This window comes from Ornithodoros turicata, unplaced genomic scaffold (genome assembly GCF_037126465.1).
Source record: "Ornithodoros turicata isolate Travis unplaced genomic scaffold, ASM3712646v1 Chromosome11, whole genome shotgun sequence".
In the NCBI taxonomy this organism is placed as follows: domain Eukaryota; kingdom Metazoa; phylum Arthropoda; class Arachnida; order Ixodida; family Argasidae; genus Ornithodoros; species Ornithodoros turicata.
The window spans coordinates 1,811,136-1,835,590 of NW_026999295.1; the positions used below are offsets into that span (position 1 = coordinate 1,811,136).

Here is a 24,455-nt window from a genome sequence, read left to right on the forward strand (position 1 = left end):
TATACCGCGAACGAGCTAACGTGGCTGAACGGGAATACACCTTTACGAAGCAAATTTTCGTAGTCGTCTCCAAATATCTGCTTCAGGCGTTGGAACGCCTCTGCGCCCCCCATAGATTTGACGGTTTCCACGAGCTCTCCCAGCGACGAATTTAGGTACTGCATGGTATCTCTGAATAGGAAGGTGCCAATTTCGAACGATCGGATTTTTTCCATGGAACGGGCCACGATGAAGGGAGCTCATTTCCACCCGACAAGGTGAAATTCCCGCAGCAGTCCGATCAAATCCTAGGCCAGCTTGTGCACAATGACAGGTAGATTCCCTTCGTCGTGCACGCCATGTTACAGGAGTTGTACACCGTCGCGATGTAATTTGTCTCGCCGGCAGTACAACGCTTGGAATGGTCGTGATACCGGACACGGGGCAGATGCTGCGCGAACTCCCGCCTACAGTACGCGCAGTGGGTGGCAGCTCTGTGCCGGGCCCGTTGCTCATCATTCAGCACCATTTCGGTGGGGCATGCGTTCAGGGCGATCATCTCGTCCCGCATTTCCATCAAAGCTTTCACGCACTGCCTCGCGGAATCTTCACCGTGGTGCGTCCTGATGCGCATCACCTTCGAGTCGTGGGTGCGCACGAGCACGGCACAGAAGCTCGAGGTGACGTGACGCTGCATGCCAACACCACTGGGCACGAGTATGCTCTCTCTGTCCAACGCGACGACGTACACTCTAAATCGCTTTACACCTTAAAGGGTGTAAATCAAAATGTTCATGGCGCACACCTTTTAAGGTGTATTTTAACACCCTCTTGGCAGTTGGGGCGTGAAGGGTGTAACGCCGAGTAAAACTGTTGGGTTTGTGGCAATATGCTGGTAACTGTGTTTTCACAATTACCAGCATATTGCGTATGATCACATTGAGGTTCATATATGTATGCACATCAAGGTGACTAAATATGTGTGTTAACATGCACAGCCGACACACAGACAATCATGTATGGCGTGGCAGCTGTGCATGGCAATGAAGCATGGCAGCTGTATATAGCTTTTCGTGAAACTGTAGACCCTCTCATGAGCAGGCACCTCCCCCATATGCATGTTCATTACTTAGAACGCTGCATTTATTCGCTGCATATTTCTTCAAGGCTTTGCAGTGTGTGTACCCACAAATATCTAACCCCTGTAAAACGCATTACGTTGTTCATTATTCGCGACTCATCAGGATGTTTGGTCCTTTCCTATCTGTATGGTTGTACGCGTTTCGAAGGGAAACACCAGCATTTTAAAGATGTTGCTAGAAAAAATCGACATTTTAAGAACATAACCCTTTCATTACCAAGAAGACATCAATTTTATCATATGTATGTGTGGTCGCAGCCCTTCCTGAGAAATGCCACATCTACTGATCGTTCCAATGAGATACTACTTCAACATGCCGCAGAAGCAATTCAGAGTTACATTCATGACCGTGATATTCACGCAGAATCTATAGTCTATGTGAAAAGTGCAGTTGATAATGATAACACATTTGCTGTTGGCTTGCCAAATAATCTTCTGAGGAGGACTCACCCGTGTTCATTGAGATTGCAGGCATACATGTTATTAACTCTGATACCATTTTTCTCATACAAACATTAACTACAGTTGAGTATGATGAGCACTATCATGTATTTGTTCTGTCTTGCAATGAGGAGCAACGTGTTTTAAGAAATTTAAGCACTATCTCAACAGATCTTCTAAATCCGCATGCATTACCAGATGGTAGACGTGCTGTAAATCCACGGCCATGCACTTTTGTAATGTAACTTCCTGCTCCCTGTTGTTGTATATATTTACTTTTGTTCATGTGAACGAAAACAAACGTACTCCCTTTCTACACCCAGGCGACACACTATCACCATATATTTCACCTGAGGGTGTAGTACACCATTGTTACACCCTCAGGAACTTCCAAAACAAAGTTGTAGGGTGTGAAAGGGGTGTGATCTTTGTTAATACACCTATTTTACACCTTTAAAGGTGTGAAACGATTGAGAGTGTAGTTATACTGCTGCTTGTACTGTATTTTAGTAAATTCTACAAAGTTTTTGCCCGGTTCGCAAAATTGCAATATGATTTCGTTTACGTCCGCGCACAGGCGACGATGTTTCTCCATGCTCTCTTCCATCACGAAAGAGCGCGTGCAAGGTTCGCATACGAAATGGTTACTTCTGGTTGTCAACAAGCGTTCGAGGGACTCGCCTATAGCCAATAAGTAAATTTTCTTTTCATACTCGAGTTTTGGGGATCGCGACACGTGCACTGCCTGATCGACGTACTCATAAACGTACACGGATATCTTGTTTTTGTCTTCGAATTCGTCCAGATCAGAGTAGGAAACGGGGAAGCGGCTGGGCCACCAGTACTCCGCTGCGTAGTTTTCACATTTTTTCCACGAATTCCTTTCCTGCGGGTGCAGTAGGGCAAGCGTATTGTATTTAAAACACTCACCCTCCTTACGTGTCGGTAAATGAATATTCGTTAGCACGTTCCTGCGTTTAGCCAAATGATCGGGAAGCGCCTCATTGCATCCGAATTTTTTCGTTTTCACCGTGGAAATGCACATTTGAACGTTTTGGACATCGGTGGACACGAACCCACTCCCTTCCCGCTGATAATTTTCGATGTGCCTCCTGAATCACGTTCATTAGGGTATCCGCGGTGGCTCCGTCTGTGGACTTCGCGAGCAAACGCCATAAAGTGGGCAATGTGCTCGATTATCTCCCCCGGAGTCTCCTTTACCATTAAAACATCCGAACAAATTCAAAACCTAAAGGGTATTCGTTGCGCTCTCAATAGAGCGACGATATCGTGAAAATGAATCATTAAATATTGTCGCAAATCATCTACTCCCTGATTGTGAACAGATGCCAATAGCACGAATCTTTTAACGATACCTCTAAATGCAGTGTCAGCCTGGAAGAAGGGCAGGAAGGATATATCCACGTCGGGGTGCGATCGCATCACATGAGCGGACAGTGCAGGAGGTGCGCCGTCCCGAGAATCGTCTTCCGATTCATCCTCGATATCGTGAGGGTCAAAAAAGCAGAATACACACCGAGGCACTGAAAATAAACGGATCTGTAAGAAATGTGCGACAAGTAAAGGGGATAACTTACTTGTGAAGCAAGTGAAAGCAGACTCTTCCCCCTGAGGCGATCACGCGGCTTATAAATGAGCATCCACGCTGCATGCGCCAACACGTTGGGGCTTGCTTGTTTCCGCACAATCGTAAATCATGTGTCACCTTGAGGATGAGGCCACGTTGGGGTCATCTGTTTAATATCAGAACGCACTTCCACCCGTCATGGTCAACTCTATGGTGAGCTTCGTTTTATCCCTATCGAAAAAAATGTTGCGTATGTTTCAAGGTGATGTAAATAGACCTTCTCCGAGAAATTGTGTCACCTTGAGACAAGCCCCAACACGATGGTGCCATCTGTTTAATATCAGAACGCACTTCCACCCGTCGTTGCCGAAATGAGTTCATACTATAGAACTCTATGATGAGCTTTGTTTTATCACAGTCGAAGAAAATGTTGCGTATGTTTCAAGGTGATATAAATAGGCCTTCTCCGAGAAATTGTGTCACCTTGAGACAAGCCCAAACACGATGGTGCCATCTGCTTAATATCAGAACGCACTTCCACCCCGTCATGGCCAAAATGAGAACTCTATGGTGAGCTCAATCTAAGAAAATGTTGTCAAGATGATGTAAACAGATTTCGATTTCAACAGCTAGGAGACCGGCAGACTATCCACGTTTTTATATCACGGCACCATGTAAGCAACCATCGCGAACTTTGTGCGTTCTGCGCGCTCAAAACAAGTTGGCGCATTCGGACGAAAAAAAGATTGCGCGAGGTTGTAAAGGAGGGGTTGCCTACAAAAACGATCTCGTGAGCCCGGACCTCATTCACTGCTCACCCGATTGCAAACATCGTCACTTCCAGACTGAAATCGTAAGTACCAAATACGTTATCCAATACGTTATCCAATAGGGATAGATATTTTTTTCTTGTGTTTCAGATGGACTGTCCAACCTGCTCTCAACCGTTACCCGAAGGATGACACTTCCGAGTTTTAGTCGTGGGACATAAGGTACGGGATGCAACACCACCACCACCACTGCAGCCCTCGCCAGAGCCTGAATAGATATGTATCGACTTGAATGCGCTCTCGCCACTGCTACCGCCAACGCCACCCAACAGCTGAGCCATCAAGTGCACACGCTGCGTTCTTCTGTGTTCTACTATCGCTGGACCATGGACCGGTCGTAACATCGCTTCTATGTCTTCCTCTTTTTTCTACTATCGCCGAAATACGTGTGGACCGGTCGCAACTGAGTGCCATCACCGCCAACAGCTGAGCTCGTGCCACATACGAGGAGCGTCGCTTCTAAGCCATGTATGTTTTTTCTTTCGTGCTATCAACCGCTGCTTAGCCAATAAACGTTTCCAGCCATTGCCTATAAATCGCAGTTGTCTGTTGAGGAGAGGTTAGCATTAAGTGAAACGACGCGCTTTATCCGAAAAAAAAGCTCCTCTCGCGAAGTTGTAAATCTTTATTTTCGGGGGTGGTACCCCGAGAGCGTTACTCGCCCCAGTCTCGCCATCGAAAGAGCAACCGTGAGTACCAACTTATTTTCACTCCATTAGCTATAGATTTGCGCGCATATTTCAGATGCAATGCTCCACCTGCGGCCACCAATTACCTGAGGAGTCCCATATTCGCGTACTCGTGGTGGGAGGCCCGGAGGCTCCACCGCCTCCCTATAGTGAAGCGCCTCCATAGGTGGGGAGTAACGCGTTACAAAGTAGTGCGTTACCGGTAACGCATTACATTCGGGTAGTGAAATGTGGTAACGCATTACATTTGGGAGAAAAGTAATGAGTAACGCAACGTCATTACATTTTTAATAACTAACGCGTAACGGCATTATGCGTAACTGCGTGTGCGGGAACATTGCTTCATTGTCTAAACTTGAATGCTTCAGTGAGGACCGTGCCTGCAGAATCCGGGAAAATCCCCGATTTTTTTCTATTAATCTTCAATAATGAGAAGAAGGTCACATCGACACCCACGAAGAACGCAAAAGAAGGGTTATTGACCTACCCTGGTTGAGATGTCACCTTTGTTTACCACCTCTGTTTTTCACTCCCTCTGGTATTTTTCGGGCGAATGGGGCATAAGCGGCAGAAAAATAGCCTCTACCTCAACAAGTAACAAAGTACCAAGGGATTGGCTGTTTGGATTTGTACTGTGTGAGATAAAAGGTCACCGTCTCTATCAACCTTGACAAGGAGCACTCACTGGTCATTAGGCGTCCTCTCAGCCCAACGGGCGAAGCTCACAGATGAAAATTTTGAACATCAACTACTTCTGCGTTGCAATAAATCGCACATGTAAGTTGTGTTCATGCGTGACCCTTGTTTGTGCCCAACATTGCTTGTATTAATTTGTTGAATGCACTTATGTGACTCAACCAAAAATGATACATATTATAAGCAAAACCTCATGAAGTAATGCAAAAGTAACGGCATTACTGATCAGAACGGCGTTAGTAACGCGTTACCTAATACCGCAACAGTAACGAATAACGTAACGCGTTACTTTTTGAAAAAGTAGTGAGTAGCGGTAGTGCACTACAAAATAAAAGTAACTTCCCCACCTATGAGCGCCTCCACCGAGCTATTTCGAACAACAACAACAACGTGGTAGGGGTCGCGGGCTCGGGTTGGCGCTCACACGCACACGAACGACCAGCAACCTTTCGCCGTCGCCGGTCGAGGACAACGACGCGCACTGTAAACAAAAGTGAATAAAACACAGCGATAAAAACAGTGATCTATACGTTCGTGATAGTTTGCGGTGGGGGGAGAATAAAGGACACCACGCTTTTTTAAGCAACAACCAACTTTTCTAGCACCTTAACTGATTTTAGGTCATTAGCGGCGAGATTGTCGGAAAACAGGGATACAATGCTCTTCAGTGATTTCCCTTTCGCCAACAATGTCGCCACGATACAACAATACACACCACACATTGTAGAATACATGCTTTGGATACAGACATCATTATATTCGTCGACGGCGAGGCGTTTCAGCTCGGGTTCGATGGGCGGCAATCCGAAGGAATCAAAGTAGATGAGGTCATCCTTCATTTTCGCGTACAGAATCCAGTGCTCCCCGGCTTGCTGTCGCCGATCGGTGTTCACTACGATTATTCCCGGTCTATCCAGCGCTTGCAGACGATCATCTCGAGCGTATACACCACGGCAGAGTGCCGAAGTGTAATCGTTGTACTTCAAGAGTCTCTCGATGTCTTCCTCGAACATCGCTAATCCAGAGTGACGTTCCTGTTCTTATCAATGGACATGATTCTCACACTCCCGGACGGTATCAATACGGTCGTGGGTTCGGCCAAGGCACGTCGGAACTTGAGTTGCAGACGAACGTTTCCACGCCTGATCGGTGACAGGTGGACGGAGGATTGATCGGGATCCAGGTCGTAGTACAATAGGAACTTGTTTCCAACGTAGTGGTCGTATTCGTAGGAGACCTGCTTCTCACACAGCCGCTCCAAGAGGTTGAAGTAGATTCGGTGGTTCAGGTTATTGTTGAAGTCGAACGTGTCTATTCGCTGCGTCCCGTTCACGGAGAGCGTCGCCGACTCAATGTCGCAGTTCACAAATCGATACGGGTCCCGATTGAATGCTCCCTGGAAGGCTAGGGTGGGCACGAATGCGACCACCACCTTAGACGGTATCTTCTCTGGAAATAAATCTTCCAGGCATGCATCCAGGTTCCTAACTGGTAGCGAACTAATACGCGATTCACTTCCGGCCAGTGTGTAGAGAGCCTTGCGCTGCTGCAATTCTGTTTCGTGCCCGAGGAATAGGCTGGCAGACACGGTGATTTTCTTTATGTACAAGGCGGCACTCATGATTTCCACTTTATGCGTGTGCTGCTCCTGATCGGTCTTCATAATGCGGAATTCGTCGGAGCCTTGATAAAAAATAGCCTAATTTCCACTCCCGATATGAGTAGCTTAGGCTGCAGGAAAATATCCTAGTTGATCTTGGAAACCAGGTCGATGGTCTTGCCGCCCCGTATGAGGTTGTATCGTTCGGTCGGTCCACGAACGCGAATGTTGTTTTCCGATTGACGCGCTTCTTCTTGCGTGTACAGTCCCGCTTTATGCACGGTATTTTGGTCTGTGGTGCTGGCGTGAAGCAAAATATCCAGGTAGCTTCTATAGCTATACAAATCATTATTCGTAATCATGGTCCGATTCAAGAAGACGGCTACGTTCTTCAAAAGCGAGCTTGCGAACGCGTTGACGGGGTAGACCTCGTCGTAGGTCGTCGGATCGCCAGCGTGTGTTTCCAGTAGTGAACCATCGTCACGTACGATGCGGACTTTCGTCACTATGTACGCGGAGTTCAAATCGAAATAGTGATGCCCCAAATTCGAAAGCTGGAACTCTATGACGGAGGATATGTCAGCGACCGCGTAGAATACCTCATATTCCCCTTCACTGCGTTCCCGGCACGGAAAATAATTGTGTTTCCGACTTATCCAACAGAGGAGCGTCGGGATGGACGACGTTAACCGTGTCCATCTCGGAACTAAATTGTGGCCGCGCAACCGGCGTGATTTATGCTGTCGAAGACGCCCGGTTTTCTCCTCTTCCTTCGCCCGGCCCCTCCGACGTCGCGGAGAATTTCGTGGCCCGTATCTTTCACCGATGTTTTAAGCGCACTTCGGAAAGAGTCTCCCTCCGACAGATATTTTGCAACGCGCTTAGCGGCCGCAACGGCCGTCTTTTTAAATAGGGCGATACGCGTTTAAAGAGTGGAATAGCGAAACGCCCGAGCTGAGAAAAGAAATTGGCTCCCCTCTTGTACAGGTGCGACCTGTATACCGTCGGAACGCCAAATCCGTAGATTGGTACCGCTTTAGTGTACATGCTTAAAGTGCAGCGTCAGCGTCGATCTACCGCGATTTTGTAGCGGTAGCTTGCGACCCGAGTCGTCGCGTATAGAGACGGTGATTGAGGAAATTTCGCGTTGCACTAACTTAAAATACTGAACGGGAAGAAAGCTGAAACTGAGTTGTTCTTTCGTTCTATCGTATTCGAATGGAATTAATTTCAGTATCGGATGGCGCCCGTTTCCCACTACGGAGGGCGTGACGAGATCCGTGTATATCATAATACAGTTAATGGGAATATCTATGGTCACTTCGTTGATGCCCGTATCGTTTTCGGTAAATACGGTTTTCGCGCCGAAACCCAGTAGGTACGCAAAGTAATCGGATAATGTAAGCGACACGTTTTTCCGCAAGCTCAACGAACACTTCCTCGCCCATGCATCGTACGTGAGGGAAGCCTCCGGCTGCAGACGCTCATGGATGGCGCTCACGAGAGCTTCGTGTGTTTCGTAGTAATTTGGTGGAAGTGAAATGCGCCGACTTTCCGTCTCTCGAGTGTTTATGTGGATGCGGTACGTCTTCACTATGGGATTACACGTGATGCGCTTTCGGGATCCTTCAACGTGGATCTGCTTCACCTGAATGAGGTCCAGGAACTCGGTCGACAAGTTTAAATTCGCCGGGAGAGAGAGCGAGTAAGTGCTGTCTTTGTATTCCACCCTTGATTCTGTATAGTTCGTCGCTCTGAAGAATTCGCTGAATGTGTCGGTAATTAGTGATCGGGGTTCTAAAATTACGAGGGGGTTCAAGTCAAACCGGGACTTTCCGTCTCCTGAGTGTATAAATGGCTCCGGCTACTTCTTTTTCATCATTTTCACACACGACAGATCTCCGCGTTCACCACCTAGTCGTCCAAAGTTTGTGCAAAACAGAAGACACGTGCTAGACAAGATGGCCGACAACGAGGTGAGCACGCACACCGAATTTCATGAAGTTTCTCGTGAATGAAGGCGTAAAGTCATCTGAAATTTACAGAAGACTTCAAGCTCAGTATGGCCACGATACACTTAGCCGCAGCAAAGCGTTTGAGTGGTGCAAACGGTTCCGAGACGGCCGTACATAAGTGCGGAGCGATCCGGCCGGGACGGCTGAGAGCCCAGTGTCAGAGTTCCTGAGAACATCCAACTTATGGAGCGCCTGATCCTCAAGAACCGACGGATAACATGTCTCGAACTGGCTCGAAAGACGGACCTTTCTGTGGGAACGTTGAACACTATCATTCATGAACACATCAAGTTTCGGAAAGCCGGGCCTCATCACCAAAGGAGTCGTCCTCCTACAGGACAATGCACGCCCGCCACATCCCCCTTACAGTCCAGACCTCGCCCCCAGCGATTTCCATCTCTTCGGGCCACTGAAGGCATTCCTTGGGGGCCTCCACTTCAGCTGCGACGACGAGGTCAAGAATGTGGTCCAATCATGGCTGCTACGCGTCGGTAAGGATTTCTACGCTGCTGGCATCCAAGCCCTTGTGAAACGCTGGGACAAGTGCATTTGTACCCAACTGGAGATTACGTTGAAAAATAAAACTAATTTCGCGCCTGTAAGTTCATGTTACGTTTACGAGAAATGAAAAGTCCCGGTTTCACTTGAACGCCCCTCGTAGATCGTTATTGATCACTATCACCCGGCGAACTCGCATCATAACGGCTCTTTCCTCCGCGAGCGGTAACACGTTTGGGACGGCGCGTACTCTACCGCCGATCTCCATCGATGTCGGCGATTCCAAAGGCGAGATCCAGCGGTCTGTCGATTCCTCCGCTTCCTCGTAAGTCCACTCTATCCCATATTCGGGGAATATTTTATTCAATAGCGTGTCCGTGTCTTCGAACGTGAGCTGTTTTGTTTGCCACTTTGTTTGCCACTGTTTGCCACACAGGTTATCGGGCGCTTGATTCACATTCAGGAAGCTGTTGGGAATGGAAAATCCCTCTAGACCGACGACGTACGAATCATCCAGATGTAGCGGCTTATCTAACGCGACCGTGAAGTCATTCAGCCTGTCAGACGGGTGCAGGTCTATGCTAGCGTTCCAGAGCAGATACACGTAAAATTCATTTTCTGACATCGCTGGCGGGCACCCAAGAATCGTGATCTTTGGCGTATCCGAAGCAACGAACCAAGTAGTGCAATACCCCGTTAATGTTCTTCTTTCTAATCACCGCGGATATGAGTCGCTTATCGTACGAGGAAAGATGGTGGACGGGCTGCAGCTCCTGCTCGTAGTATGATCCCAGTATTTCTTTTCCCGTCGAATCTTTCACGTACATTACGGGTGGATCGGTCTTTCTCCTTCGTGACACCTCGAACACTTCGGTGGTCCACCTTTGACCGTAGCCTTTGGCGAATACGCCGCGATCTAACGCGAGCCTCACCTGGTCCCGTACTTTATACTTGCTCTCGCGTGGGGTCGTCTTACGATTCAATCTGTTGAACAGAGCTACTTCATTTCCGGTGTCCACGTTTTTCGGCTTTTCGCTCGTGACGGAGTGTACCGAGTCGTTATAGTCGGCCACTATCTTTGGCAGCGCGTTGATATAATTAAACTTCCCCGTACTAGTGAAATGCCTGGCTATTCTTTCTCTAATTGTTCTCTGCACGCGTTTACAGGAGGCCGCCTTCATTCCACTATGCGTGCTATAGTAGTTTAGTAGCGAATGAAAGTACTGACGAATGGGGGAACCCCAAAATTCGCTTCCGCGATCCCTGAGGAGATTCTTCAGAATTCTATGACGGAAAACTCGTTGGAAAGCTTTCTTTACGTCTTGCGGGCGCTTTGTGCGAATGGGGACCATGTACAGGTACCTCGATAGCGTATCTATGACCGTTAAGATGTACCTGAAGCCGTTGTTAAATTTTAGAAGCATATCCAGAAGGTCTGCCTGATATAAATCCCTCACGTGAGTTGCGATGATGGAGCGCCTCTTAAATTTTTTCTTCACGGGTTTGTGAAGGGTGTAAGCATCTTCTTTTTTTCAGCTGTTCGATGGCTTCTCGACGCGTGAGCTTGTGATGACGTCGGTACCGATCAACTCCACCTAACCTTTTCTTCATGATCTTTCTATAGGGCCCCATATTTGCTCCAGCAAGCAATGTGATGCATTTTCAGAGCGCTTATAATTTTCGATACTTTTTTGTACCAGCTGGGTTTCTTGATGAGCGCGCTACGACGTGCTAAGCAGCTCACAAGGGCCACAATGTTTGAGCGGTTGATTCGCTTCCCTCTATATACTAGCACATTATCCGCCTGCCAGGTGAACTTTCTTCAATTCTTTTAGCACAGATTTCGTGCATGCTTTATCAACGCCGGAGGGTAGAAGATTAAAATCGAATTGATTGGGTTCCGGTTCGGGTGCCGAATGGACCGGTTCCAGAGGAGGAGGATGATAGTGAGCGCCCTTCAGCAAGAAATAGAGGGCTTCCAATATTTTGCCCACCTTTACGTCGTCCGAATTGTTAGATTTCAGAACTTCACCTATTTCTATTCTATGAGCCATGACCGATGGCTCTGGATATTGCTCGCCCGGTGACTCCAGCCACGAGACTTGATAGCCCTGAGAGGAGCAGTGGAAGTATGGCAATGAGACCACCTTGTTGTCCCCTAATACATTTCTTCAACTGCCTGGGGCACTTATGAAGTGACTTGTAAGCGAGGAAGCGGAGGATTTTTTTGTGTTTCTTCAACTTTTTTTGGAGTTCCGTCGAAAGTGGGATATTTCCGCAGATTACCGAAAGGATTTGAATGTCGTCGCAGCTGAGCTCTTTAAGTTACTCTGCGCGGTGCGTCGGTTTGCTAGTGGCCAATACTTTGAGCAGCGTGAGATGTCTTCTAAGATGGGCGGTCATTTCGCGGGCGTAAACAGCAACTTCCAGTCATGCGGTAAAATACCTGTTCTCAGGCTACGAGAGGGAGGTGTTTGCAAGTGAAGATCCACAACTAAATAACCGTGCGCCTTCTCCGTCGCCTGGTTATATGCGTCGAGAAAATAAGAGAGCCCCTGTTTCCCGAATACTTGATGTCTGAAGGTTTCGATCCGTTGTACGGACCGAGCGTTCCCGAACAATACGATATAACTGGCGTTCAGCGATATCGTTCGAAAAGCGGCGTTGTGATAGAACAAGGCTTGTGTGATCAGGATCACGGACGCATTCTTATGGTGGCTACCACGCACAAACAGCGACTCTACTTCCGATAGAACCCCCTTTTCCGTGATTTGATCGTCAATAACTATGAGAGTGGGATAGTGTTCATCCCAATCTGCGGGTATCCTGTCCATAAACTCCACGCCGTCGAAATCCTTTTCCCATCCGGCTGCATACTTTCGTATGTAGAGCATCTTCTATGGTGGAATGCTAAATAACTCGGGGTGTCTCATTCTATTCTGCGTGAGCACCGTCGTCTTGCCACACATGGACGCGCCAGAGATGAGAATTCGAGCGGGGTGCTGGAACTGCATGCGCATCGTGGAATAACTTGAGCAGACTGTGTAGCGAGGTGGGATGCGTCTTTATTTTCATCCATAGCTCCTATCGCGATTGATGTCGTCTCCAGGACTCTTATTTCTTCCTGACATAGTTCCTGAAGTTCGAGCAGTGATTGCTCCCTGTAAGCCGACAGGTACTCATCCAAGATTTCGCGTATGATGTCCCGCAACTTGTTTGCGGTGAAACGGGAGCGCAATATGTGGCAGCACATCTCGACGAAGTTGTCTCACTCGTGTGACGACTCAAAGCGGAACCACGCGGAGTTGATGCACCTGAGTCGCGCCATCTGCTGGCACGAGGTTAGTTTGGACGTATGAGATAGAGATACCCAATTGGGTTAGAACCATCTGAAGCCACTGCCGAGCGATCCGCACACCATCTGGCTGGCGCCGGTGAAGGCTATGTTCAGTAGGCCAATCAGGACTGCTAGCCATTATGGCGGGTTTAGCGTGGGCCAATCAGGGGGCTTAGAAGTCTGCGGAGAAGAGGAGCAATCGGGGTGAGTAGGCTTAGCGTGGACCAATCAGCAGAGCTGGCTAATTAGCATAGAGGCTTAGCGATCAGCGTGCACCAATCAGCGTGAAGTGGGGGGAGCGCAATATTTAGCATAAAGGGGTGGAGCTACGGTAAACCAATCAACGATCAGTAGGCTTAGCGTGGGCCAATCAACGTGAAGTGGGCGGAGCTAATGGCGACCAATCAGATTGCTTTGGAATTGGCTTGTGTTGGATTCCAACTGGATTGGGTTGGCTTAGAACTGGATTGTGTTGGCTTAAAAGTGAATTTCGGCTTAGAATTGGGTTAGAATAGAATTCCTGGAACTGGATTAGAAAAAGGACGTCGTTGTACGTAACGCGGCAGTACCACTCTCACGGCCGCGGCTTCGTGCTCGCGTACTTGTTCGTTCTCACACATGCGTCTCTTGGCCTGTGCTTCGCGTTCCCGAAATTTTCTAATGTTCTTGGCTTCGTCTCATCGCAACGGCTTTGCGTTCTCTCATTGTTTGGTCACGTTGCCTTCGTACAGCCAATGCGCGTTCAGTCGCTCGATGTGCTATGCCGTTCGCATGTTGTAGCCGGCGTGCCGAACCTCCCTAAAGCTGGATTCACACATGCGGTTTTTTTAACGAGTTTGGCGTTCGCGGTGTGTTTCCAGCCACTTTTTGAGAACCTCTCCGTGCTGCAGCTTCAGAGGGCAGAAAAGCGAACTTTTCATCCGGCCGATCGGAGCGTTCCCGGGCGTGGTGATTTGGCGCCGGCGGATCTCCTCCAGCACATCAGCTATGCCACGCTGGGAGCCTTTGTCCTTTTGAGTGTGTGTTTGGTGCGACCGTCTAAGTGAATTCATTCTAACGCGAAGAGTTGTTTGTTGTAGTTAGCTGTCACCGACGAGCTAGATATTTACGCAAACCACAGAATGAACGAAAAGAAATGCGATTTTGAGAGTGACCCATCTGTGTTGGTCTTCGGCAGGTAAACATGCGTCTCGCTTCTTCTACAGCTCTTTTCTGCATCTGTATTATAATACAGATGCAGAAAAGAGCTTACTAAGCGAGTTTACTACGTGACGATAACAGTTCCGAAAACATGAGCAGCCAATCGCCTTGTTTCTTTGAAGCGGGTGGCATCACATTGCTACGCTTGGATTTGATAATGTTCTTTATCGTACCGTTATCATAGAGTTCTGCTGACGTACCACATGTCACTGTTATATTGTGTCATGTCTGTCGTTCCGACGATTGTTGACAAAAGCGGAAATGATTCAGAATGTAATAACAACAACTTTATATTTAAGATGATGAACGGGGAGTTTCATCGCCAGGGGCGATACTCTAACCCATTGCTGGTGATGTGGGGAATGAAATAATGAGTAATGAGACCCTTTAGAAATTTGAGCGGAGAGCGCAAGTAGTGCAGGGTACAATATTGACATAACAACAACAACAAAACGCCTGGCCACACTGGCGCCTAACGCATATGTGACCGGCTCCTCTTCTCCACGCCGCGAGCGCTCACGCGGCGGTGCTTTTTGAAACGCATGCATGTGCGAATGAGTCTTAACTGCGGACGCTCCGCAGATACAAAAGCAGCACACAATACTGGGACCATATTGGCTGGTCATTGGCGATACGGTTCCAATATGGGGCCCGTTTCGCCAAGATTTCCCCCATATTGGCTGAAACTGGGCAATATGGGCCCCATATTGCCCACTTTGAGCCAATATTGGGAAAATCCTATTGGGAAAATCCTGGCAATATGGGCCTATATTGCCCGTGTACACCCCATATTGACTGTAAATACAGAAAATTGTACGTACCCATGTTGCACAAATGCCCAAGCAGCACGGCAAGATTGGACGTTGAACCGTGTGAAATGCCCAATTCAGTACGTCGTTACATCCAACAACTTCCCGCAGATGATACACATTGTTCGAAACAGTCAACGTAGGTGGCAATCCCATTGTAACCTTCACTAGAACTAGACAACTCAACTTTCCACGTTCTGGAAGCAGCCGCCATCTTGTTTCGCGATGCCAATGCCAATCGGTCGGGCCGACTGAGAGCGAGCGGGTCGTTTGAGCGAAATCATGCGTCCTACAACTAATGCGCATGCGCGACAGTCGGATCGGACGTTTCATACGGGCTAAAATGTCGCTGGTTCATGTAATGATAACGGAATTGCGGCAGGTCAAGTAAAAACACAATGTTTTATAAGAGGGGATGGCTCTTCTGTAAAGTTAGGCACTTTCAAGTTGCTGCAAGCAGTGTGAGCTGCTCTGGCGTATGTCCGTCACCGTCACGAAAGTGTTTCGCTCTTTTGTACTCTCGGAGTGGGTTGGAAATTTTTGGTTAAAAGAATATTGCGATCCCAATGAAGGCTTCTGAAGGATCTTTGGCATTGGCAGTTCCGTGGGACTGCTTGTGTCCTTCAGCAAGAAGGGCGTAGCTCCCGTTATGGCAAGAGGGCAAGGGTGCAGGCCAGCTGGTACATGGTGAAAAAAGGGAACCTGAGAAAGGGACAGAGGAGGGAGGACACGACACGTTCTCGAACACAGCAAACCCTTTAATGACAGAATCACCTACGTACCCAACAACTTCCAATTGGTGGCGAGGGTGCAACCGACGCCACACTTACACAATTTCCCCTCGTGACAATCTCTTTGTACTCCTTTAACAGTCTGGCCCGTCTTTCCCCGGCCTTTCCCGGGCCTTCGACGAGACAAGTGTCCTAGATTCTGTTCCTGACCCTGTCGCCAGACTGCTAAAGAGGTACAAAGAGATTGTCACGAGGTGAAATTGTGTAAGTGTGGCGTCAGTTGCTCCCTCGCCACCAACTCGAAAGTTGTTGGGTACGTAGGTGATTCTGTCATTAAAGGGTTTGCTGTGTTCGAGAGCGTGCCGTGTCGTCCCTCCTCTGTCCCTTTCTCGGGTTCCATTTGTAGCACCCGTTCTCCGTTTTTGGGGCGGTGCAGTGTTCTTTTTTTTTAATTGTATGCAACGTGGATCAAGGAGATCTGCAGAAATGAAAAAGCAAAATGAAGAGAGAAGTAGTATCAATGGTGGATATTAAACCGGATAATGCTTTATTATCGTCATCACAGAAATATTGGCAATATTGGCGCAAAATGGGCTTGCCAATATGGGCAGCCCATATGGTCCAATATTGGACCAATATTGGCGTGCTGCTTGGGTAGGGAGCCCTGTGATCGCCACATGGCGTCCGGTACACTGACTGCGCTCGCACCTCGCTTTTCTTCGTTTTTTTAAAATGTACTCTCCGATTTGCTGCTGCGCCAGCCCATGGCGCGCCGAATAAAATGCCAGGAACCACGAAACGGCCTTGACAAAAGTTCCCGCATACAGCTATCGCTGTACAAAATAAAAAAAAAAAAAACGAAAAGAATAAGGCGGGCTGCGTAGCTCTTAGGGAGCAGCATATCATTCTCTGAAACATAGATCACTGTTGCCTGACGAGTTATGAGCTAGCGGTTATTTCACGCCAGACGTCGCCTCGGACCCTTTTACCACAGTTTTGCTAGCATATAACCAAAACAAGATTGCTCCGCCATCTGTCTTACCTGTTGCGCTGTGTTTAGAAGCAACAAACTGTTAAACTACGGCGCCAACCAAAAATGTCTGTCTCCTGCTTTGCGGTAACTTTAAGTAAATTATGTCGTGCAACAACTAAGTTGAGTGCCTTGAACTCGTTCTTAGATGAGATGGTTCAGGACAGACACACTGTAGTAACATCTGCAAGGTATACGAGTACCTACTTCATGTAATGGTCTTCGGTGGGCTTCCACTTTGATGCCAATCCATCTCTCACGTATTAGCAAAAATAAACTTAGTTGGTAGAAATTCGAAAGTAAATTCAGTCATAAAATCAGTTGGAAAATGAAAAAGTTTAACTCGCAGAACTTATTAACTTTTGCACTGGCCGAAAACTCTGGCCAAGCATTGCATTTTGCATTGCAATCCGCAGACATCTTTGCGAACTTTTGCATTGGCCGAATAGATGAATGTCACGACTATCAACCGAGGACTCACCCGCTGATCTACTGGTGGCTTATCCAGGCAAGATCTGTAACACATTTTAGTGATATTTTTTTTCAACGTGACCCAAGAATAGATTGTCATCTAAACTAGTGTTTTGAACCACATACACAACTGCCAATATTAAAGTACATATATTATGCAGGTTCCTGCCCAGGAACAAAGACAAGATTGGTCCTTTCACGTTCGCGCCGTTTGGGTTCGGGCCGCGCAACTGCTTCGGAATGCGTCAGGCTATGCTTCATCTCAAGATTTTCCTGGTTTGCATCTTCCAGAAGGTGAAATTCCAACGGTGCATGGAAACTGTGGTAAGGGACTCGCATAATTATCAAAGTTTATCAATATCATCCACATGAATTCTGCGTAGACAGTTCCTGAATACCAGCTCCCTTTGTGTAGGTGAGGACAGCCTCGTTTCCGCCATCTTTACGCCCAGGCGCGGCTCGTGATGCGCTCATAAAGGTGTAGCAATACGCTCAGCTACGCACTACATTTTGGAGCTGAGTAAATACACATTATAAGAGGTGGTTTGAAAAAGTGGGCGAAATCGGTACACAGCATTTATGCATGGTAAGCGTGGGCGATGGCGGCTTTGCGGTATTCGCTTCTAGGGCGACTCCACCCTACACAGAGGGAGATGGTATTCAGGTACCCTGGGGTGACAGGCAACAGTTCGGCGAATTTGTTTGGTACACAATTCAGGTGTGGTTATGCTGGTGGTTGGCATCAACACTAGGACGCTTGCGCTGCCACAGTGACCCATTAAGTACGAGTACAAGTAGTACAAGTACTACATGAGCTTTATGAAAGGCAACACAGAAGCGCGTGGCAGATAGCCTCGTGCGCAGTGCCAAATGGAGTCTGGCCATTAAGAGGAGCCTAAAAAAGAGACTCGACCTGTCTGTTAAACTTGGGCGCCTTTCATTGGTTGCCGTTTTCCATGGGGGCCACCATGACACTAGAATTTCTCCAAGTCGGAGGATGATGCTTGAAACGGCGAAGCGGTGATTTCGTGACAAAAAAATTGCACAGACTACTCTAATTTCATGCTGTGAGTATACATCATCATGTACGCATTTGCAAATGTAGCATCAAATTTCGCTCCGTCATCATTAATTACGCAAAAATTAGATGTTTCGTTGCTACCGTCGCTATCGTTACCTTTGATAAGGCTCACCATAGTACATGTGGCCAAGCTAACTGCCTCCGTAGCACGCGTCCTCACCCAAAGTGCTTTCCATACAGACACAAATTATTTTGTTTCCTTCTACCAGAAAGCCTGATCTGCAACATTTTCCACGCCCATACGCTGTGTGCGGTATGAGCTGATAAACACAGATGGATCTGTTGGTATCCCTATCAGAAGGGCTAATGCGGCTACTATACACGCCATCGCAAGGCGTGTTTTGCCAAGGAATACCATCATTATTTCCGATATGCTGGACAACGGCTGGGCTTCTGCAGCAGCTTCGGTGCAGATCAATGGAATAGCAAATGCACTTATTCTCAGGAATTCCCGCAGCGCGCTGCAGCAATAAACGTCATGTTTTATAGCATTTTAACGTGATCTATCAGTATCAGAAAATACCAGTACCGAACATAAACCAATCGGTAAATAAATTTCGTGGCGGTGAAACGTCGCTGGCTATTGTCTTGCCGTCAGATGCACCGACCAGAGGGCAACCTTATTTGGAGATAATGACTGGAGTGTTTCATCGCCAGAACCCAGAGGAGATATTCCCGGTAATTCGTATGACAGTCTCACAGTGAGAACGGAAGTTCTGCGTCTCCGGACAGTTTTCCGGCAAGTTGAATGAACGTGTCCTTCATCTTTTCCCCACTTTCTTTAACGACGTCGGTCCTAGCGAGGTTCAAGTGCTGTTGAACTTCGTCGTAGTGAGCTTCAGGTTTCGACGTGTATTTTCATTGTTCGTTGAACATGAAGCCTTGTCCTCGACTGCAGCGTTCCTCATTGCCTCTTGAGCTTCTCCAGGCTTCGCAATAAGACGTAACTAGGGCTTCTGGTGTAAGATTCAGCTCGCGTCACAACCATGTTGGAGCCTACGATCTCTGCACTGTTCCGGGCTCTATTCTCGGATTTGGTAGTTCCTTCGGAATGGATGTCACTGCAGAAACGCTATTAAGCACAGCGTGAATCGTCTCGTCTCCAAGGTCAAGCTTGCTTCCTGTGTCCAAGTCCTTTAAAACAGTCGAGCTACAGACCCGAGAACTATTTCGGAAGAACGGTCCTCTGCCAAACATTTTTTACCCAAATATAGGAAGCTCCATCATACGTGGGCGATACGCCTGTCGCAGTCTTCATGACTCACTGAAGAATCTAGAGCCGCTCGAACTCGCACTATGATAGCGATGTGATATTCAAGGTATCGACCGCAAGACTCACGTTCGCTCTCCAACAAGTCCTGATTCACCAGAGCTTAGATAGCTCCATTCATTTCAGTCAACCTTGCAACTTTCAATTAAAAAAACGCAAGCTTTGGCCTCAGCTGGGAGGTATCCAGTGGGGTTGCGGTCAGTAAAGTCGTTATATCATTGATGTTGCTAGCAAGTGCCGAACGACAAGCAGTATGTACCCTTTCCAGCTGTTCTAAGTCCTGCGGTCTAATACAGTCCAGTCCAGTCCAAACCTTCCAATCCAGTTCAGTCCAACCCTCGTCCGTAATCCTTGCGCATACTCCGGTTAGCTCGGGTTTCGTCACCAAATTTGCAAGAATATAAAGAAGGGATCGGTATAACGAGGATGGACAACGCTTAATGGACACCTATGCCTATACGATGAAGAACAGCAATGCATGAGACCCGCTCACGAGCGGTAAGGCCGATGACGTTCGATGTGGTTCACGAGTGACATAATACTTAACGAGAAGTTTTCTCCGTCTGCGGCAGCATATGCAGATAGTGCATCCAGAAAATCTAGTCCGCCTCTCTATTCTTTCTACCATCCGAATGCGTAGAGCAAAGACGACGCCTTTAGCATCCAACGTAATGACAGGGCTGGGCACGATACTTAAAAAAGGTATCTTCGATACCGATACTCGATACCCTCAAAAATTGTATTTCCGATACCGATACAACATACAGAACTGAAATTTTCGATACAGATACTCGATACCCTCAAAAATTGTATTTCCGATACCGATACAACATACAGAACTGAAATTTTCGATACAGATACTCGATACTGTATCGTCGCTAGTTCGATGCATCACTGAAATCTCGAATATATTAAAGCTGGAGTTATGATTAGCGAAGTTTACATCACTGAAATCCCAATATAATAAAGCTGGTAAGATGATTAGGGAAGTCAAAAAATATCCGTTATTTCTGGAACCTTTAGTGTATTTTTATAGCGCACTCTTTCTGAAAGGACTTAACGTATCCGACCGCATGGATTTAATGAAGCTGTACTGTCTGAGCAGATAGCTTTGTTAGAACTTTTGATTGGACTGAAGCCATGGGTACGCTGAAACGATCGCTTCCATAATCAGCCTAGTAAAAAACAATTCTTTAAGATAATGTTCTTCATGCGTACTGGTCTGTGAGCACTTGACTATACATACGAATAAACCTGAAACTTTTTTTCTGCTGCTTTTCGTTTAGTAGTGCAGTACTTACCCGGTAGCCTCTGACTTTGCTCTGTGCTAAAAGGTGCAAGCCCCGTGCATTTGGGGAGCCGAAGAGCGATTTTGCCAGCAGTGCGATAATAGGCTGAAAGCTTCAGATTCGAAGTCGAGGAGTAGGCGCCGCTGATTGTCGTCTTACAGAACGAACACATGGCCTTGACTCGGTCTCCATCAGACGACGTGACAGTAAAATATTTTCCATCCAAGATGGCACACCGGAGTTCGTCAGCCATAGCTGATACTTGATTTTCTTAGTTGGCCGGTGTGAATTGTGAGCTGTAGAACGGGTTACAGTGCTCAAGCTAAGCCGGTGGCTATTCTTTCGGCATGACAGACGTGGAATCCACACTTCAAGTTAAGTGGACGTGTTCTTGCGCACTGAGCAGGAGGACATCGGGCAGCGCAGTTCCAGAAGCCGTGAGGTTGGTCCTCTGTAAGGCCACTATGGATGACGTCGAGCGTTTTCGGCGTGGCCGCCGTAGAAAGAGACGGAAAAGATTTTCTGGAACCAACTAGAAGCCGCGCGCGACCGCGAGCACATCCCAGAGCACGGCCCAGGGACTCCTCTCCCGGCGACCTTGACGATGGAGCGCCCGCGCGGACGTAAGCTTCGAGCGAATTTATAGGCGACATGCCTACGCCGCTGCAGCCTGGCTTGTACTACCGCCTGAGCGAGCGCCGCCGACCCATAGTCTCACAACAGCCTCAATATTTGCGTCTTTTTTTTTGTATTGAGTATCGTTAAAATACACGATACACTAAAAATGCATTTTCGATACCGATACTCCGATACTCTCATTTTTGGCACGCGATACCTAATACCGATACACAAAATGTATCGAAAGATAGTATCGAAGATACATGTATCTTCGATACTGCCCAATTCTGCGTAATGAACTGCTGCGGAACTCTATGCCATCTTTTTCTTTCTCCAGCACGCCGTTGGTTTTACCCTGCGTGAATGAGAAGTCTTCACTGACTCAAAATAGGTAGTTCTCCTTCTTGATGGCAGTGCACACCTCTTGTGTACGTAGCGGGGCACAGGCGTGTTCTCCAGTAGGTTCCAGCCCGTTGTGGCGTCCTGGGGAATGAACAGGCCGACAGCACCGTAAAAGGCTGATTGCCTGATTGCCCCTTCTCGGAAACGGATGAGTATTGCGCTGCTGAGAGGAGACTGTCGTTTCATTCTTCGTCGCCTCGTAACACCCCTGGGTTCCCACCAATGAACAAGTGACATCTATGAGATGAATTGATCCAACTATGATGAGAGGAGTTGATCCAACGCTCGCTTTCCGTATACCACGAAACAGCTCCCGTCAAGATGCTGGATTAATTCATCGGATGCGACTCGATGTGGCTTTTACAGCCGAGTGGCGTTATCGCTTGAGAGAAGTTGACTCTCCCAGATGCTGTCACTATAGGTACACTATAGAAGATCTACAGCACATTCTTCTTGATTGCCCAGGCTGCCAACCTTCCAGAACTGCAGTCTCCGTGTCTCATAATCAGCTGGACTCTTGCCACCCCCCTCCCTCACCCTTGATCCCTGGCCAAATACAGCACCACCAACGCTCTGCCCTCAAATCTCTTTTGACCTTTTTGGACACCATATGACTTTGGTTCTTATTTTCAAGGGGCTCATTATTTCATTTCCCACCTCATCACCAGCGATGGGGTAGAGTATCACCCCTGGCGTTGAAACTTCCCATTCATCATCTCCAAACAAAGTAGTTGTTATTGTTGATCCACAAAATGAGAGCTACAAATGCATTCAATACTTGGAAAATTGCTTTACTACAACCTCTAAGTCCGACTGGATCATGCGAGTAGATCCCAACTGCACTTTATACGAGTGTCGTTGTAGTGACGGTGAAAGGAAAAGCGAGAAAAGATATTCAAATGAGCCAATAATTCTTGATGCCGTCCCTTCTAGGGGCTTCGGGATAGAGGGCTGAAGTCGGGTGGTCTAACTGCCCTTATTTTACATTAAGTGTGGTTGAAGTCTTGTCCTGATAGTTTGTTTGTACACAGGTCGAAAAGGCCTGATATAGGAGTGATTCAGGCATGCTTCCTATGCATAGGAAGTCATATTCCATTAAACAACCAATTTATATAATCATGCGGGGTCTCAAGCGGTTTTACCCTACAGCGCAGCTTGGCTGCAGCCTGAGATTGCCGACCTTAGAAGAAAGGGATAGACAATGAGGTTTTTAATGAACTCGTACAAGCAGGACGCCATGGGATTAGGAAAATTCTCAAAAATAATTCCGAAGTCTTTCCATGAAAACTGAAAAAAAAGAAACGCCAGTAATTTTTAAGGCGATTCGGACGTATCCGAAAAGCTCGGGCTATTCAAACATACCTGCCTGATATGTACGTGTGCTATGGTTTCTGTAAATGAAGTAGCTCTCTAAGGAATATTTAGGGAGCAAACTACACAAGCATATATAGCATATATAGCAAAAATACAGGAAAGCAAACTATACTGTAGAACTCTGGTGGGAATGGTTGCCGAGATCAAATTAGGCTATAGTATATTACAGTGTGTTGGGTTTCTGTACGGCGGTAGTGACTTACATGTTGCTGAGATATCGTTGGAGGCTTTTTTCTTTTTTCCAATTAACGAAAGTTGTGAGGACACCAGCCTCGTGACGCCTTCTCTCTTACATTCACAAGAACACTTTCCTTCTATTTTAATCTTACCAATACGTGCTGCATGAATATGCACTCTGATGTGAAGGGACTGCGTTTAGATATTGGCACCTGCACGCTACAGATGACAGAAAACGAATTGATTTTGTCGCATTTTTAGTGACTGATGCATTATCTGCATCTTTTTTTTTTCTAGGAGCATGTAGCGTACAAGCCGAGGTCATTTTTCCCGCAGTTGGCGTCTCCCATCATATTACGGCCTGTCGCGCGCTAATGATCTGCCTAGTACACGTCTGCCAAGGCTCTCACAGCGTTGAGCCCGTGCTCCATTCCAGACGTTGTCCAAGAAATTCGACACGGTGGCGAGCCAGTACTACTTTGATCGTCTGTATGAACCACAGAAACGTGACGTGCTCGAAGACTCTCTGGTGCATCCGATTTCCAATAAGTGTAACAGGTGTTTCTGGAAAACTTATGCTAAATGTAACAATCGCAAAACGTATTTTTTCGAAGTCACTGCTTATATACCCGGCTGAAGGCCTGGGGAGATCTGCCCTTGTTTAACTGCATAGTGCAGAAATGTGTGCAGAAATTGTTTGGTTTGGCATAAGCAACCCATGTTGAAAATGTTCCCATGCAATTGATGTGTGTATAGCAATAAAGATGTATCTGACTATACTTTCTCCTTATTGATGTTCTTGCACCAGCTTTCTCTAATTTGATAGATCACGCGTGTACTTTTATACCTTTTGCGGGTCTTTGTTGGAACAATCAAAATTCAGATGCTTTTCCGAAAAAGAAAAAACATTTTGCGCGTCTGTTTCTCAAAAAGGTCAGTTTTTATTTCATTCATATTTTGCGAGGCCATGGCTTGATATAAGAAATGTCCTTTCCTGTAAAAAAATAACTAAAATAAATAAAGAGGGCACGCCGGACATGAGCGCTATCGAACTCCAGTTTAATCCACGCGCTGCTAACAACGAGGACTCCACTTCATAAATGGTTGTGGTGTGGAGTAATTGGAAGGGCCAAATATTACTTTAAGCGCATTTTTTTACCGGTTGAACTTTATCGGGCACTGCATCTCA

At 47.2% G+C, this 24,455-nt stretch overlaps 1 protein-coding gene across 2 annotated transcripts in view; it reads left to right on the forward strand.

Moving 5' to 3' along the window:
- The window catches only part of LOC135371409 (cytochrome P450 3A9-like), a 91,688-nt gene extending 67,643 nt beyond the window's left edge, over nt 1-24,045 (forward strand). For both annotated transcript variants that reach the window (XM_064605473.1, XM_064605474.1), the window contains 2 exons: nt 17,217-17,379; nt 23,564-24,045. In XM_064605473.1, coding sequence (XP_064461543.1) covers nt 17,217-17,379; nt 23,564-23,641 — 241 coding nt within the window. In that variant the 3' untranslated portion in view covers nt 23,642-24,045. The remainder of the gene's footprint in view (nt 1-17,216; nt 17,380-23,563) is intronic.
- The last annotated feature ends 410 nt before the right edge of the window (nt 24,046-24,455 follow it).